Source organism: Lynx rufus, unplaced genomic scaffold (genome assembly GCF_022079265.1).
Source record: "Lynx rufus isolate CCGP_SWC_20201006 ecotype Redwood Valley unplaced genomic scaffold, mLynRuf1.p SCAF_8, whole genome shotgun sequence".
Lineage (NCBI taxonomy): Eukaryota > Metazoa > Chordata > Mammalia > Carnivora > Felidae > Lynx > Lynx rufus.
In genome coordinates this window covers 122,074,966-122,089,394 of record NW_025814896.1, presented here as the reverse complement: position 1 = coordinate 122,089,394, position 14,429 = coordinate 122,074,966, and the positions used below count along the sequence as shown (strand labels likewise).

At 34.8% G+C, this 14,429-nt stretch overlaps 1 protein-coding gene across 3 annotated transcripts in view; it reads right to left on the bottom strand.

Moving 5' to 3' along the window:
- The window catches only part of ATAD2B (ATPase family AAA domain containing 2B), a 191,093-nt gene that overhangs the window by 51,707 nt on the left and 124,957 nt on the right, over positions 1–14,429 (bottom strand). For 2 of the 3 annotated variants that reach the window (XM_047069264.1, XM_047069262.1), the window contains exons 20-22: positions 8,859–8,994; positions 6,670–6,866; positions 3,439–3,598 (exon numbers count right to left, since the gene is read on the bottom strand). In XM_047069264.1, coding sequence (XP_046925220.1) covers positions 3,439–3,598; positions 6,670–6,866; positions 8,859–8,994 — 493 coding nt within the window. The remainder of the gene's footprint in view (positions 1–3,438; positions 3,599–6,669; positions 6,867–8,858; positions 8,995–14,429) is intronic. The other variant, XM_047069263.1, reaches the window with a different exon arrangement.

Genomic DNA, 14,429 nt, shown 5'->3' with positions numbered 1-14,429 from the left:
GGGTAAACACATGGGCAATATGTATAGCCTTCAGAATACTGGCTTTTGTCTTCTATGTATATGCTAGTCTTTTGTTTTCCCAAATGGCCAAGGGTTCTACAAAACAGAACACTGTAAGCTTTCAAATACTCATGGGAGCTTGTAAAAGTAATACAACATTCATGTAATTTCCACTTGCTACACAACAGACCCTGAGGTTGTTTTCCTAATACATAACAAGTGGTTCTGCTGCTAAGAAAAAACCAGGCCTCTTAACGTAAAGATATGAAATAACTTGAACAGAGCCAAAATGATGTTTTTGAATTATATCAGACTTTTTTGCATCTAAAACAGTGAAGAAACAAAGTTACAAGTGTACCATGTGAACTCTGTGAGATACAGCCATGTTGTTTGATTATACAACTGCACTGGATAGGAAAAGGTTATTATGCACCAGAAACCATTGCTTCTTTCTTAAAAGTAGTGTTATTTCAATGTGCTTATAATTAAGTAACATGTGGGGGAAAATCTGGATTAAACTTCTAAACTGGCTTTTTCTAACCATTCAAATATTTATTTTTTACAATCAGTCCCTAAATTTTTTCTAAAATAGATTAAATTTTCAATGTGGTTCAGGGAATATAATATGCAGCAATTGGTACCCACTAAGCACCTAATTATAAAAAATTAAAGCACAATTTCAATAATAATAATGATAATAATAAAAATACGACTACTAACTTCTATGGAACACTTACCATGTCTCTGGCACTATGCTAAGGGCTTAAGGTATTTAGGTTGAACCATATGAAAATCGTGGTTTTTAAGGTTTAACCTAATACATTTTCTCATTTAACCCTTACAATGACCCCCATGAGAAGAATACCATAATTATCCCTATTCTGCAGATAAGGATACTAAATTTAGAGGACTAAACTCGATTGTGTTAATGAACTAGGAAACTGCAGAATGGGGACCAACACTTAAGTATAAATCCGAAGTCTAAGCTCTTATTTACTACAGTTTCAGCAACCTCTGTGTCTTGAAAACTAAAACACAGTGTAGGCACTCAGTACTCTCATACTTTGCTCAATGCCACTATAGACGCTTGTGCAGACTGGACCCTCACCAAGGGCTCCAGCAAGGAAATCAAATGAAGCTGACATCCAGCCCATTCCTCTCACCACCCAAACTGTGATCCTGTTGCAGGATACCATCTACACAGAAGAATGAGATTCTCTCGTTCACATAAAATTGTTATACTGGCTAACAGTGACCCTGATGCTGCTGGTAAAAGAAAAAAAAATTGTGAGAAGAATTTAACAATACAGATTAAAAGGCTTAAAAGAGATATATACATCCCTTGATTCAGAAATTTCACTTTAAGAAATTCATTCTAAGGAAATAGCTAAGGATGTACAAAAAATTTATGCTACAAAGACAGTCATCAGTGTTATAATAGAGGAAAAAACTAAAAAATCTAATATGTCCATCAATAGGGTATTGGCTATTACAGTACATCTATGTGATTAAAATAATGTCTTAGAAATATATTAGCTCATAAGCTTTTCACAAAATACTGCACGAATGACAAAGTTTATAAAAATTATGTTCTTATTTTAATAAAGATATGCACATAAGTATTCCATATACAATACATCTGTGTAAGAGAAAGAAAGAACACAAGATAATGGAATTAAAGGTTACTTTAATAATCTGTTTTTAATCTTTAGAAATTTTTCTATACAACATATATAAAAAAAAGTCAAAATGAAGCAAAAGAAACAAAAACTAAGGAGGCAAATGTCCTAATACAAAGCTTAAGAACTGATACCAGGTGCAGCTATGTAAAATTTCATTCTGCCTCTTAACTTGGTATTAGGACATGTGATTTACTGTGCTCTAAATTTAGATAAGAAATACTTAATTTCATTTGAAAACGACAAATACAGGTTCTAACATGTAGCCTAAGAACTACTGCCCATAAATACAGAAACAAAGCAGAAACTGTATACTAAATACTTTAGATGACTGAAACTTACATACATTCGTAAGAAATAAAAAAACATCTTTGATGTGTATCACCTGTTGAAGAACAGAATTCTCAATAGGTTGAGAAAGAGAATAACAGCCCCTGCCAGCTGGAAATTGGACTGGCGCTATCAGCTAGGCCTTGGTGTACTCATATCAAATATAAACAATTTTATAGAACACAACCTCAGAAAAGGCCACTCTGTGACCATGATGAATCAAGATAAAGCAAGAGCACCTCAAAATCATATGTAAACATAGACAAAAGCATGAACATTGTCCCAGCCACAAAAATAACTTAGTATAATCCTATCTTGGAGATTATGAGTGACCACTGCTTCTTTACCCATCACAGTTTTGGCCTTCCTCCATTCTTCTTGTCTTCCAGGTTCTTAAAATTACCTAATCACAAAATTACCCCCACTTCCCAATAGCATCCAATCTACTGTAAAGTCATACTTAAATCCTCTCCAAAATTCTTAACACAAGCTCAAATCCTATATTGTTCTACATGATACATATTCTTCCTTGTTACAAGGAATCAGTAAATCCATCTTGTTTAACTACAGATATGTTCCTGGCGGTCCTCCCTGAAGGGCACTCAAAGAGCTGGGACTACAGATTTCAGTACAGGGTGGAATTAGGAACAAAACAATAAATTTACATTAAAAATACCCACAATCCATAGAATACATACTGTCTACCTAAAGGGGTCTTTTACTATGTAAACATATCCTATAATGAGTTCTCACCAATTTAGAATTCCCAGTGTTTATCAGTAATGGTGGTGTTGACTAAATAAACAAACTTTGGAAGGAAAAATAAGATTAAAACAGAGAGGGAAGCAAACCATAAGAGACTCTTAAATACAGAGAACAAACTGAAGGCTACTGGAGGGAGGTGAGTGGGGGTATGGGCTAGATGGGTGAAGGGCATTAAGGAAGGTACTTGTTAGGATGAGCACTGGGTGTTCTATATAAGTGATGAATCACTGGGTTCTACTTCTGAAACCAATACTACACTGTATGTTAACTAACTTGAATTTAAATAAATAAATATCTTTATAAATCTAAGCAGATCTCTTAAAAAAGTGTTTATATCAAATTCTCAATTACCCAGTTTTCCACCCTACCTGAACAAAGCAAGAATCTAAGTACAAAAGGTAAAAAGTAAATGAAGAAACTAAACCCTGAACAGAATACTTAAAATAATAAAATCCTCTAATTTAAATCCATTACTTAATTTAATAAATTAATTCAGTAATGAAATTTAAGTATATTATGCGTTCCTCTTCAAAAAGTTTCTAAGTACAATAATATGTCATTAAAACCAACTTATCTATCTGAGACATCAGCATACTTTAGTATTTAAACTTTCAAATATCTTCTCATTGATCACCAAAGTGAACCTTGCCCACTGCATGCTTACCTCCTGGGTCCTTATCTGGATTGTACTCTAAAGCATTGCTACAGATGAGGTCAATATCTTTCAGAAAATCCTTAGCAGTCAGGTAATTATGCTTATCAATTTTAGTTATTACTGTCGATAAATCCATTGGTTCCTTGATTACTTCAAGATAATCTGAAACCTAAAATAAACAGGATATTTTAATGAAAATTACTTCTGGTATTTCACGTGATCTACTCATAAAAACACAAAATAAAACCATAAAATTACTTAAAAATTCAATCTAAAGATCTAAAAAATAATTACAAATAAGGATAAAATTGTAGAGCAATTTACGCTACTAAAGTTACTACTTTGAAGTCATACTTTCCATGAAAAGCTTCAGTTTCAAGTCATATCTAAATCAACTCTGAAATGTTTCTCATCTTGAAATATAAAGCCAATTTGTGTCAGCTGTTTTTGCCCCCAGGCCTTTGTACATACCTGAGAAGAGAATGTATGGGTAAAAGCACCCAATAAGTATCAATGCATGTTACTTCAAGAAATTTTTTTAAAGGAAATTAAGAAACATAGATTTTTCATATTATTTATTAGAAAAGTTCTCTGGTAAATCTCTTTAAAATCTTTAAACAAAACAAAACAAAACAACCCCCACCCCCCACCACCACCAAAAAAAAAAACCACTTTCTTTCTCAATTTTCCAGGGTGAATTGTTTCATGGAAAGTGTTTTCTGCTCCTTTGGAGTCATTACAAACATTTTGAGTCAATTATATAACAAAAATAAGTTTTGCTTTCATGACTAGAAGATTCACTTGAACTTCCCTAATCATAAATAAATTCATAAGTAAATGTGCTCTATTGTGCTGATTTTCTGAGAGATAACTCAAAATAGGAGCTTAATTAAGTCACAATTTGCCCAATGTTCTATATCATTTGACCACTAAGAAATCTCTTACCAACCTATCTCTACTGCCTCCCCCAATGCAAATCTCAAATCAAGCAATCAGGTCTGTATAAAAACAGTCTTAGAAACATCTACTTACTCCAGAATCAAATTCTGGAGCTAGGATAATTTCCACTCTTTGAAACTAAAGGCTACTTTTTCTCCATTGCAAATACACACATACACACACAAACACACACACACACACACATACACTCTCTCACACACACATACGCACGCATATATACATATTTTATACACGTTTTAAAATGTTTAGGTTAACTGTGTGTGCATGTTTTATTGCTGAACTTCTAGGAGTCAAAAAGCCAGTCAATCTCCTTATAGGGGAGGTAATGAAGCTATAATGAACAAGCAATAGTTCAGAAGGTATTATTAGTTGGATTCTTGGCCCTGGCATTGGCATGCCTTGAGTACATGTGGAAAATGTCTATTAACTGCAAAGCACTACAAAAATTTATACTAGTAAAGATTATAAAATTTTTGTTCTAATATTTAATTTTAAATTCTACATTTATTTTCTAAACTTTTCTTTCTCTGAAGTCTGCTTTGGAATTCCATAGTTTTTAAACATTTCAAATTCATTATTTGAATATAAATGTTTATGTTTTAGGTTATTTAAATGTTATCTTGTTTTCCCCTCGTGTTTCACACAGACCTCTATTTTTTCAGCTTTAAGAACAAAGAACCAGTAGCAGAATGAACATAACAAAGAATAAAAGAGAAAATAAGAAACATAACCCTTGAATAAAAGTTTTATCTGACCCAGATTTTTCTATCCCTTTCCACTGCCTTACCATCATTTATAAAACTTTTACTCTATCACACATGGCATTTGAAATCTGACCATCTCTTCTGGTTAGAAAGAAAGAGAGTTCTCTGGAGGAAAGGCAAAACTGGTTTAGTGCAGGAGGTTGACTTGAGATCAAGCCCTTATCAAATAAGTGTCAGAGGCCCATACCCAATTTGAAATAAAAATAAACATCTAAAATAATCCTTAAAGTTGGGCTAAAAGTTTTAACTTATCTGAAAACACTAAGAGGTGAAGAAAAATGTTCCACAAATGTAAAATGGTATGTATTAATTGCAAAAGCAAATTAGCAATTCCTGTCATTTCGATAGAAAATTTAAGGTAGCTATGATATAAAATAAAGAATGCAGGCTTTGAATTTCAAAAAAACCTCCGAGTCTTGGCTATGTCGCTTGCCTGTGAGCCTCAGTTTCCTCAGCTGCAACTTAAAAATAATGATTCTGTGAGGTTGTTAAAAGGATCAAATGGATAAAACTATGTATTTTGGATAAATATACAAATAAAATACAGATAGTTCCTCTACTCCCCCAAAGAAGGAAAATAGCTATTTTCAGAGAGGAAAAACAACACTGGTTCATTCTTCCCAGTCATAGATGAGGTAATGATTCCAAAGGAATCTGCTCAGGTCCAAAAGTACAGATTTCACAAGAAGTACACAACATTAAACTATGAATCATTGCAAAATTCAAATTAATAAAAAGATGAAGAAAAAACTTAAAACTAAAAACACCAAAGCTGTTCAAACATGGAGTCTGAACTATAAGAAGAAGGCCAGTAAAGACTGCATCGTGCTCATCCACATGCTATATTATCCCAGGATAAAACAAAACAAAAAAACAACAAATTTTAACTATGGTATTATAGTAGATTCCAAATGGAAAATTTCTTATCACCACAAACCATGCTCCCACAAGGACACAAAACAATACACATTGAAAGTGAGAAATTTTCCACTGGGAGCTGAGAAAATCCTTGCAGAAAAAAATAATTTTGGCATAAGATATGCTTAACATCAAACAGCATCTTAGTTACAGGCATTTCCAAAATATGAAAGACAAATTTCAGGTTTCTTAGCCACCTCTTTCACAATCGTATACACAATTTGGAAAATGCCAAAATTAATTGGTATTGATTGGTTAATACCAATATACTTTTTAAGAGCAAGATTTATCCTGGAATAAAAATAGTCTAGTATGGACATTTCACTAAAGTAACTTTTAATCCTCTTCTTACATTGAAGAGTAAGAGATCACAAAGATCAATACTAAATAAGAGGACATACGAATTGGTCACTAATTTCATCCAAAAGTCACCAGATGTTTGCTGATGACATTGGTGGTTATCACATGGATTAAAATTTTACAGGCTAGGGGTAATATTCATCCATGCCTTTGCTTTTTTTCCTTCCAAAAAAAGATGTCAATATTTTTTTCTTTTAGCCAGTTCAACTTCACTGTTTGCACACTACTGAAACAAGACCTCTTCAATATCCACCGGTTTGCTGAAGATGTTAAAACGTTTATCCGTCGCCAGCCTCTTGGTTACATCCCTGAGAAACAACCGCAGCTCTCTTAAAGTATTTTCCTCCTGGTCCTCCATCCGGTTTTTTTCTGATTCTGATAACTGACGAGGTGGAGAAGGTAGTGCAAGAGGAAGCACTTCCATAGCACAAAGACCTAAAGAAAATAAAAGAAAATGTTAAGATTCCAACATGGCAGGACCAGGACCTCAATTACTTTTCTGGCATTCTCTCAAAAAAGAACTCCAAAATATGTGTGAACCACTTGCAAATCCAGCCAGTAAAAATTTGAACAGAAACCAACAGTATATTAGAGAAGAGAATTATTTCACAAAATAACTCACAGTAGGACTCCTTTAAATGGCAAATGATATGATTTTAAATAATTTGATTTTGAAATATTATTTACATACAACTTATGAGAAATATTTCAACTCAACAAAAATATCTTCAGGTGAAGAACTGTATACCAATTTGCTTAAAATCAATGTTGCTTAAAAACCTTCTTCTCAAAATGGGGTTGCCCGATATGCATGAAAGTGAAATGGGCAAGTAACAATTCTTTGATCCTTCCCACTCCCAAAAGAGCTTTGATTTTAGACAAGTCTTTTCTACTCTGATATTCTCAATACAACATAGTAGGGGTAGTGAATGGCACATACCTGTGTAGGGAGCAAAAAAAAAAAATTAGGAACTAAAAGAAGAATCCCAAAGACATGGATAAGATGGAAAATCCAGTCTACAGTGTTATATGTAAAATTTACAGTATTCATTTCCGCCTAAACAAACACAAAATCTTCTTAAAAAGTAAAGTATTAACTTTCCTAAACACATTATTCCCTAATTCCTTAAAAGTTTTTCCCAGTATCACACTGAACTTCAGGATTAAAATTCTAAGGATTCTCGCTGATTTCTAAATAGCCCCTAAGACAAAAAATGAAAGTAAATAGAAGCAACTCAAAAAGAAAAAGAATTATGTTAATCCTCAACACAGAAAATTCAAATATTTGAGACTAAAATGTATCTGAGAACAAGTAAGATACCCTATTAAAATGAATCATTACATAATAAAATATTTTAAGTACTGTTATTTTGATTAACAGGAAGCAACAACCAAGAATCAGAAGGTGTAACTTCCATATTTAATTTTCCAAGGTTGCTAAGGGGGGGTAAACTCACAACTATAGCCATATGATAGGTGCTCATTTTTAGAACCCTGAGAAAATGTGGAAAGGAGTCACTAAAGAACAATAAAACTAAAGAACAATAAAGTAAAGTGTTGGATAATATAATCAGTAAAAAACAGAAGTAGAACAAATATGGAAAAGGAAGGACTTGGAAGGGGTGGAAATGTATTTAACATCCTACAAGAACCACAATGAGAAACATAAAAGAACAAGGGGAAAGATGCTTAAAAACTTCTAACAGGATTGTTATTTTCTAGAAGAAGCTCAGAGATTACAAAGAGGACCTTATCTTTACACATCTTTAAGATTAGAAACAGTCTTTTGATTGACCCAGAATGCATTCCTTTCTTAGGCCAGGGGGCTGAAATTTGAAATATTATGCTATTAGCCCAAATCCAAGAAAACTCTAATGCTTAAAACAAAGCCATGATAGGTTTCCAAGTGCCTCGCACAACTAACATTACAGGTGCTCAATAAATACTTGAAAAATTAGTAAGCCAGAAAAGGCAAACATTCCGATCAGCTCTTGACCTATCACACCTACTCTGACCCACAACGTAATCGGCACACAACCTGGTGTTCTCAATCTTACAGTTTAAGTCCCCTGTACTTGAACTGACTAAAACAGAGCAGAACCAAAGACGTTTTTTCTTCAACTTTTTAAGCCTCAGAATGTGAAATCTACCAGAGTAACTGGATTGAAATGATAAGGTGAATACTTCATTAATGGTCACCTGTTAATAAAGCCTTAACAATGAGGCTGTACTTCCCAATCTCAAGTCGGGTAAACACAACGACCACTTCCGCATAGGTCCATCTAAAGGTAAGGAGAATCTAAAAAACTGACTTTATTTCCACAAAGAAATGGTTTTTTTTAAAAAGTGACTCCAAGAAGGGGCATTCTTAACTTCACTCCCCATCCTCCCTCTCCCCCATTTTCCTAAAGGCTTTAGGAACTTTACCAGTGTGTTTCCTTCGTGGTGGAGCCATTGATGCCTGATTGAGAATCAATTCTTGGAAAAATTTTCTTCTGTCTTCTTCAATAGGCCTTTGAATATACAAGACCTCTTCATACTGTATTCTAAAGATACATTTAACCTACACACATACACATACACACAAAGACATTAAATATATAAAGAATTAAAAGCTTACTTATTATACCAAACTACAATTTCTTCAACTTCCAGTACCATTTTCAATTTTCATTCATGTGGGATTAGGGTTAACCTCATCCCAGGCTATGCTGTTGAGAGATTCAACCTCATGGACTAAACAGTAATGAGAGAATGATCAGTTGCCCAAGTCGTTAATAAATTATACTATACCTGGGAGAGTCAGCAAATAGTAGCAAAAAGGATAATTGATCATAATAGTTAGATGGCAACAATCTCAAAGGACTTCTGTGTTAGAGCTAGACAGTAATTACCTAGAATCTACATTAGAGAGCTGAAAGCATGCTAAGAGCACTGCCTTCTCTTATGTTCTTTCTGTGTACTTCCCATCCAGTCACTTCCTTTCCTGGGTTCTTTTCATACCAAGTCTATTCCACTGAATCCTCCAGAATCCTGGTTTCACTGCAAATAAACTATACCTTCAGTTTCTCCCCAGAATGCTCCACAATAACACCACCTTCCACACAAAACTCCCAAACAATATTAAGCCAGTCATTCTCACATACCTCACAGTTCCTTCCTACTGGTGATTACCTACCTCTCCTTTATTTACCTGCTGTATAGAGAGGCTTTGACCCCAGATGTCCCCCTTGCAATATAGGCTGTTGAAATCCTCCACATCATCCATATTAATCTACACACTTTAATTTTTATGTTTTTCTAGAAGGTCTATATTCTACTTCTAGACACCAAACTCCCTAAGAATAGAGACCATTTCTTACTCATCTGTCTTCCTATATGTACCACAGTGACTGGTACATACTAATGTTTAATTAGCATGGACATGGACTGAATGAGTAAAGCCTGTATTTTTTTTTCTTCCTCGCCCAGATCAACTGGAAACTGCAAATGGGAAAAGGTTATTAATAAGGAAAGAAGAACCAACTATGAGACAATGAGGAAACACTGGATGAAAATTCAAGGAATCAGATCCTAGCCCAAATTTAGCCACACATTTAAGGTAAACTACATAATCCATTTAATTTGTCATGTCTAACTACTTACTAAGAATTCCTAAATATTATTTCAATCGAACTTATAACAACGAGGTATGTAGGAGTCCTTCATTTTACAAATGAGAAAACTTAGACTTGGAAAGGTTTAAGTAACTGGATTAAGGTCACAAAGTATAAGTAAAGAGAGAACACTAGATCACATAATCTCTAAAGGCCTTTTCCAGCTCTAAAATTCTAAGACAGAAAAGACACAATCAATGAAAAGCAGAATTCAAAAATTTGCATAGAGAACTATCTACCTCAACCCAAAGCCAAATCCTTTTAAGAGTTTATAAAATTTCACCCTGTCTCCAATATTTTTTTTTTTTTGTAGACTACTCTCATGTACAATTCCCCCAACCCATTGATCTATGCTTCGCTGGCCCTTCTTCAAAAGTTCTGGCAAGCAAATTTACCAGTGCACACCCACTGTGTGCTAAATATAATGTCAAATAGTGCAATTATAAACTTGAAGAAAATATAGTTACTTCCTGCTGTCAAGGATCTTAAAAGTTTCATAAGAAAGCATTATAGTACCACACCAGGAGTGTTGTAACACAGGCAGAGAAACAGAAGAGACTCTGCAAGAGTCTGCAAGAGGTAAGGGTGAAGAGGCATTAGATATAGCAAAAATAGCTAACATTAACTGGGTCTTGAAAAATAAACAAAATGCAATACCCTAGAAGTACCAGGATTTTGTTCAAGAGCAGCAAAACATTTAATTTCAGTTTTAAATATTCTTCCTTCTGATAATTGTTCAACATTGTGTTGAACTTTGTGAATACAAAAGCATACCAAGAGTAAATCTACAGTAATCCCCTGATACTCCTGCCAGGTTATTACCAACAGCTTAGAATCCATCACTTTATAAGTAGGCTACATTTTACTTTAAATTTGCCCCTAACTTTATCTTCTGACATCCCCAGCCTCAAATTACATGCTGCAACTGAACACACCTCAGATAATTCCCTGAAATCATGTGCTTTCACACTGGCTCACAGTGGCCTCTATATGTGCTATCAGCTCTTTCCAACCCTGTTTTTAACTCTCTGCTCAAGCCAATGCTTTCTGGGTTAATTCTTTCTCTGATTTTCTCAGATACACTCAGGCATACTATCTAATACCCCTCCATCAAACTTAAAAAAAAATTTTTTTTAATGTTTTATTTATTTTTGAGAGAGAGACAGAGTGTGAGCAGGGGAGGGACGGACACACACACACACACACACACACACACACACACACACAATCTGAAGCAGGCTCCAGGTTCTGAACTGTGAGAACACAGCCCGACACAGGGCTCAAACTCACAAACCATGAGATCATGACCTGAGCCAAAGTTGGATGCTTAACCGACTGAGTCACCCAGGTGCCCTCATCAAACTTTAAAGTTCAATGATTTTTAGTAAATTAATTCAGTTGTGCAATCATCACAAGTCAGTCTTAAAATATTTCCATTACCTCCAAAAAGCTCCCTTGTGTCCATCTAGCCCCAATCTCCACATTCATACTCCCAGCCCAACAACCACTGATTTACTTCCAGTCTCCAGAGATTTACCTTTTCTAGAAATTGTGTATCAGACAATTGGTAGCCTTTCTGTCTAGCTTCTCTCAATATATCGAAGTGCACCTACATTGTAGAAAGTATCAGCAGTTCATTCCATTTAATGCTGAACAGTATTTCCCTGGATGTATATACAATATTTCATTTTACCAATCACCAGTTAATGAATACTTGAGTTGTTTCCACTATTATGAATAATGCTAGTAGGAACATTTGCATTCAAGTCTTTGTGTGAACATAATTCTCTTGTGTAGTTACCTAGAATGCCAAGTTATAGCCTAAGTTTATGACTAACATCTTCAGAACTGCCAGTTTTTTCCAAAAATGGCTACACCGCTTTATAATTCCACCAGCAATATATTAGGCCTCCAGTTTCTCTACATCCTTGTCAACACTCCATATTGTCTAGTGATCGTACATACAGTGGTATCCCATTCCTGAATAACTAATGATCTTAAGAATCTTTTCTTGGGGCGCCTGGGTGGCTCAGTTGGTTGAGCATCTGACTTTCAGCTCAGGTCATGATCTCATAGTCTGTGAGTTCGAGCCCCGTGTTGGGCTCTGTGCTGACAGCTCAGAACCTGGAACCTGCTTCAGATTCTGTGTCACCCTCTGTCTCTGCTCCTCCACTGCTCATGCTGTGTCTCTCTTTCTCTCTCTCAAAAATAAACATTTGGAAAAAAAAAAAAAAAAAAAGGACCTCTTCTTGTGCTTTATTAGCCTAAGAGAATACATACTCTTTGGCGAAATGTGTATTTAAATCTTCAGCCCATTTTTAAATTGTAGTGTTCTTTTTTTAACTTAATTGTGGTAAAACAGAACATAAAATCTGCTATTTTTATCATTTTTAATTGTACAGCCTATAGTATTAAGTATATTCACAATGTTATGCAACCATTATTACCATCTATCTCCAGAACTTTTTCATCCTCCCCAAGTAAAATTCTGTATCCATTAAACACTAACTCCCCACGTTCTCCCTTTTCCCAGTCTCTGGCAATCACCATTCTACTTTCTATCTCTATAAATCTGATTATTCTAGGAACTTTTTTAAAAATGGAATCATGGGGCACCTGGGTGGCTCAGCTGGTTAAGCATCTCTTGATTTTTGGCTCAGGTCATGATCTCACTCACTGCTCATGAGATCGAACCCCATATAGGGCTCTGTGCTGATAGCATGGAGACTTCTTGGAATTCTCTCTCTCCCTCTCTCTCTCTGCCCCTCCCCTGCTTGACCTCTTTCTCCCTCTCTCTTTCAAAATAAATTAATGTTAAAAAAAGAAGGAATCATGTATTTGTCCTTTTGTGACTGGCCTATTTAACTTAGCATAATGCCTCAAAATTTCATTTATGCTGAAGCATGTGTTAAAATTTCCTTCCTTTTCAAAGCTAAATAATGTTATACTATATGTATATGCCACTTTTTCTTTATCCATTTGTCAAAGGACATTTGTGTGTTTCTACCTTTTGGCAATTGTGTCACGAACATGGGCATACAGATATCTGTTCAAATCCCTGCTTTCACTTCTTCTGGGTGTATACTCAGAAGCAGAACTGCTGGATCATATGGTTATTCTGTTCAACATTTTTAAGGAATCACTGCACCATTTATTTCCAATGAGACTGCACAACTTTATACTCAAGCGCTCCAATTTCTTCACATCTTGCCCAATATTAGTCATTTTTTGTTTTTATGATAACAGCCTTCCTAATGAGTATTAACTGACATCTCATTGTGGTTTTAATTTGCATTTCCCTAATGAGTAGTGATGTTCAGCATCTTTTCATGAGCTTCTTGGACATCTGAATACCCTCATTGCGGGGAAGTATGCTTGGTTGGATTTTTTTGTTCTTGAGTTGTAGGAGGTTCTTTATATACTCTGGATATCAATCCCTTACCAGATATATGATTTGCAAATATTTTCTCCCATTCTGTGGGTTCCCTTTTCACTCTGATAGTGACCTTTGATGCAACAAGTTTTTAGTGTTGATGAAATCCAATATATCTATTTTTTCTTCTGTTGCCTGTACTTGTGGTATCATAGCCAAGAAACAGTTACAAAATCCAAAGTCATAAAGCTTTCCTATTATGTTTTCTTCTAAGGGTTTTACAGTTTTAAGTTTTCTGTTTAGTTCTTTGACCCATTTTGAGTTAACTTTTGCATATGGTAATAAGGGCCCAATTCATTTTTTTTTTAAGTTTTATTTAAGTAATCTCCACACCCAACGTAAGGATCAAACTCACAGCCCCAAGATCAAGAGTCGCATGCTCTCCCGACTGAGCCAGCCAGTTCCCCACATCATTTCTTTTGCATGTGAAATTCCAGTTTTCCCAGCATCATTTATTGAAATCACTATCCTTTCCTCCATGAATGGTCTTCACACTCTTGTTGAAAATCATCTGTTGTAGTCGTATATTGAAAGATTCTTTCTTTTTTTTTTTTTTATGTACTCTCTATACCCAATGTGGGGCTTGAACTCATTACCCTGAGATCAAGAGTTGCATGCTCTAGTGACTGAGCCAGCCAGGCACCCTGAAAGAGTTCTTAATACATTCTAGTTTTGAGTCTTATGAAGATATGCAACATGATATATTTGAAGTATTTCTCCCCAGTCTGTGGCTTGTTTTCTCATTTTGTTAATGGTGTCTTTTAAAAAGTTTTTAATTTTGATAAAGTTGCCTTTATCAATTTTTCCTCTTATGGATCATGTTTTTATATAATATCATAGCACGTCTCATACTGTATTTTTTTTTTTAGGTCTCTCTTCCCTCTAAACTTTAAATTATTAGAGAACAGT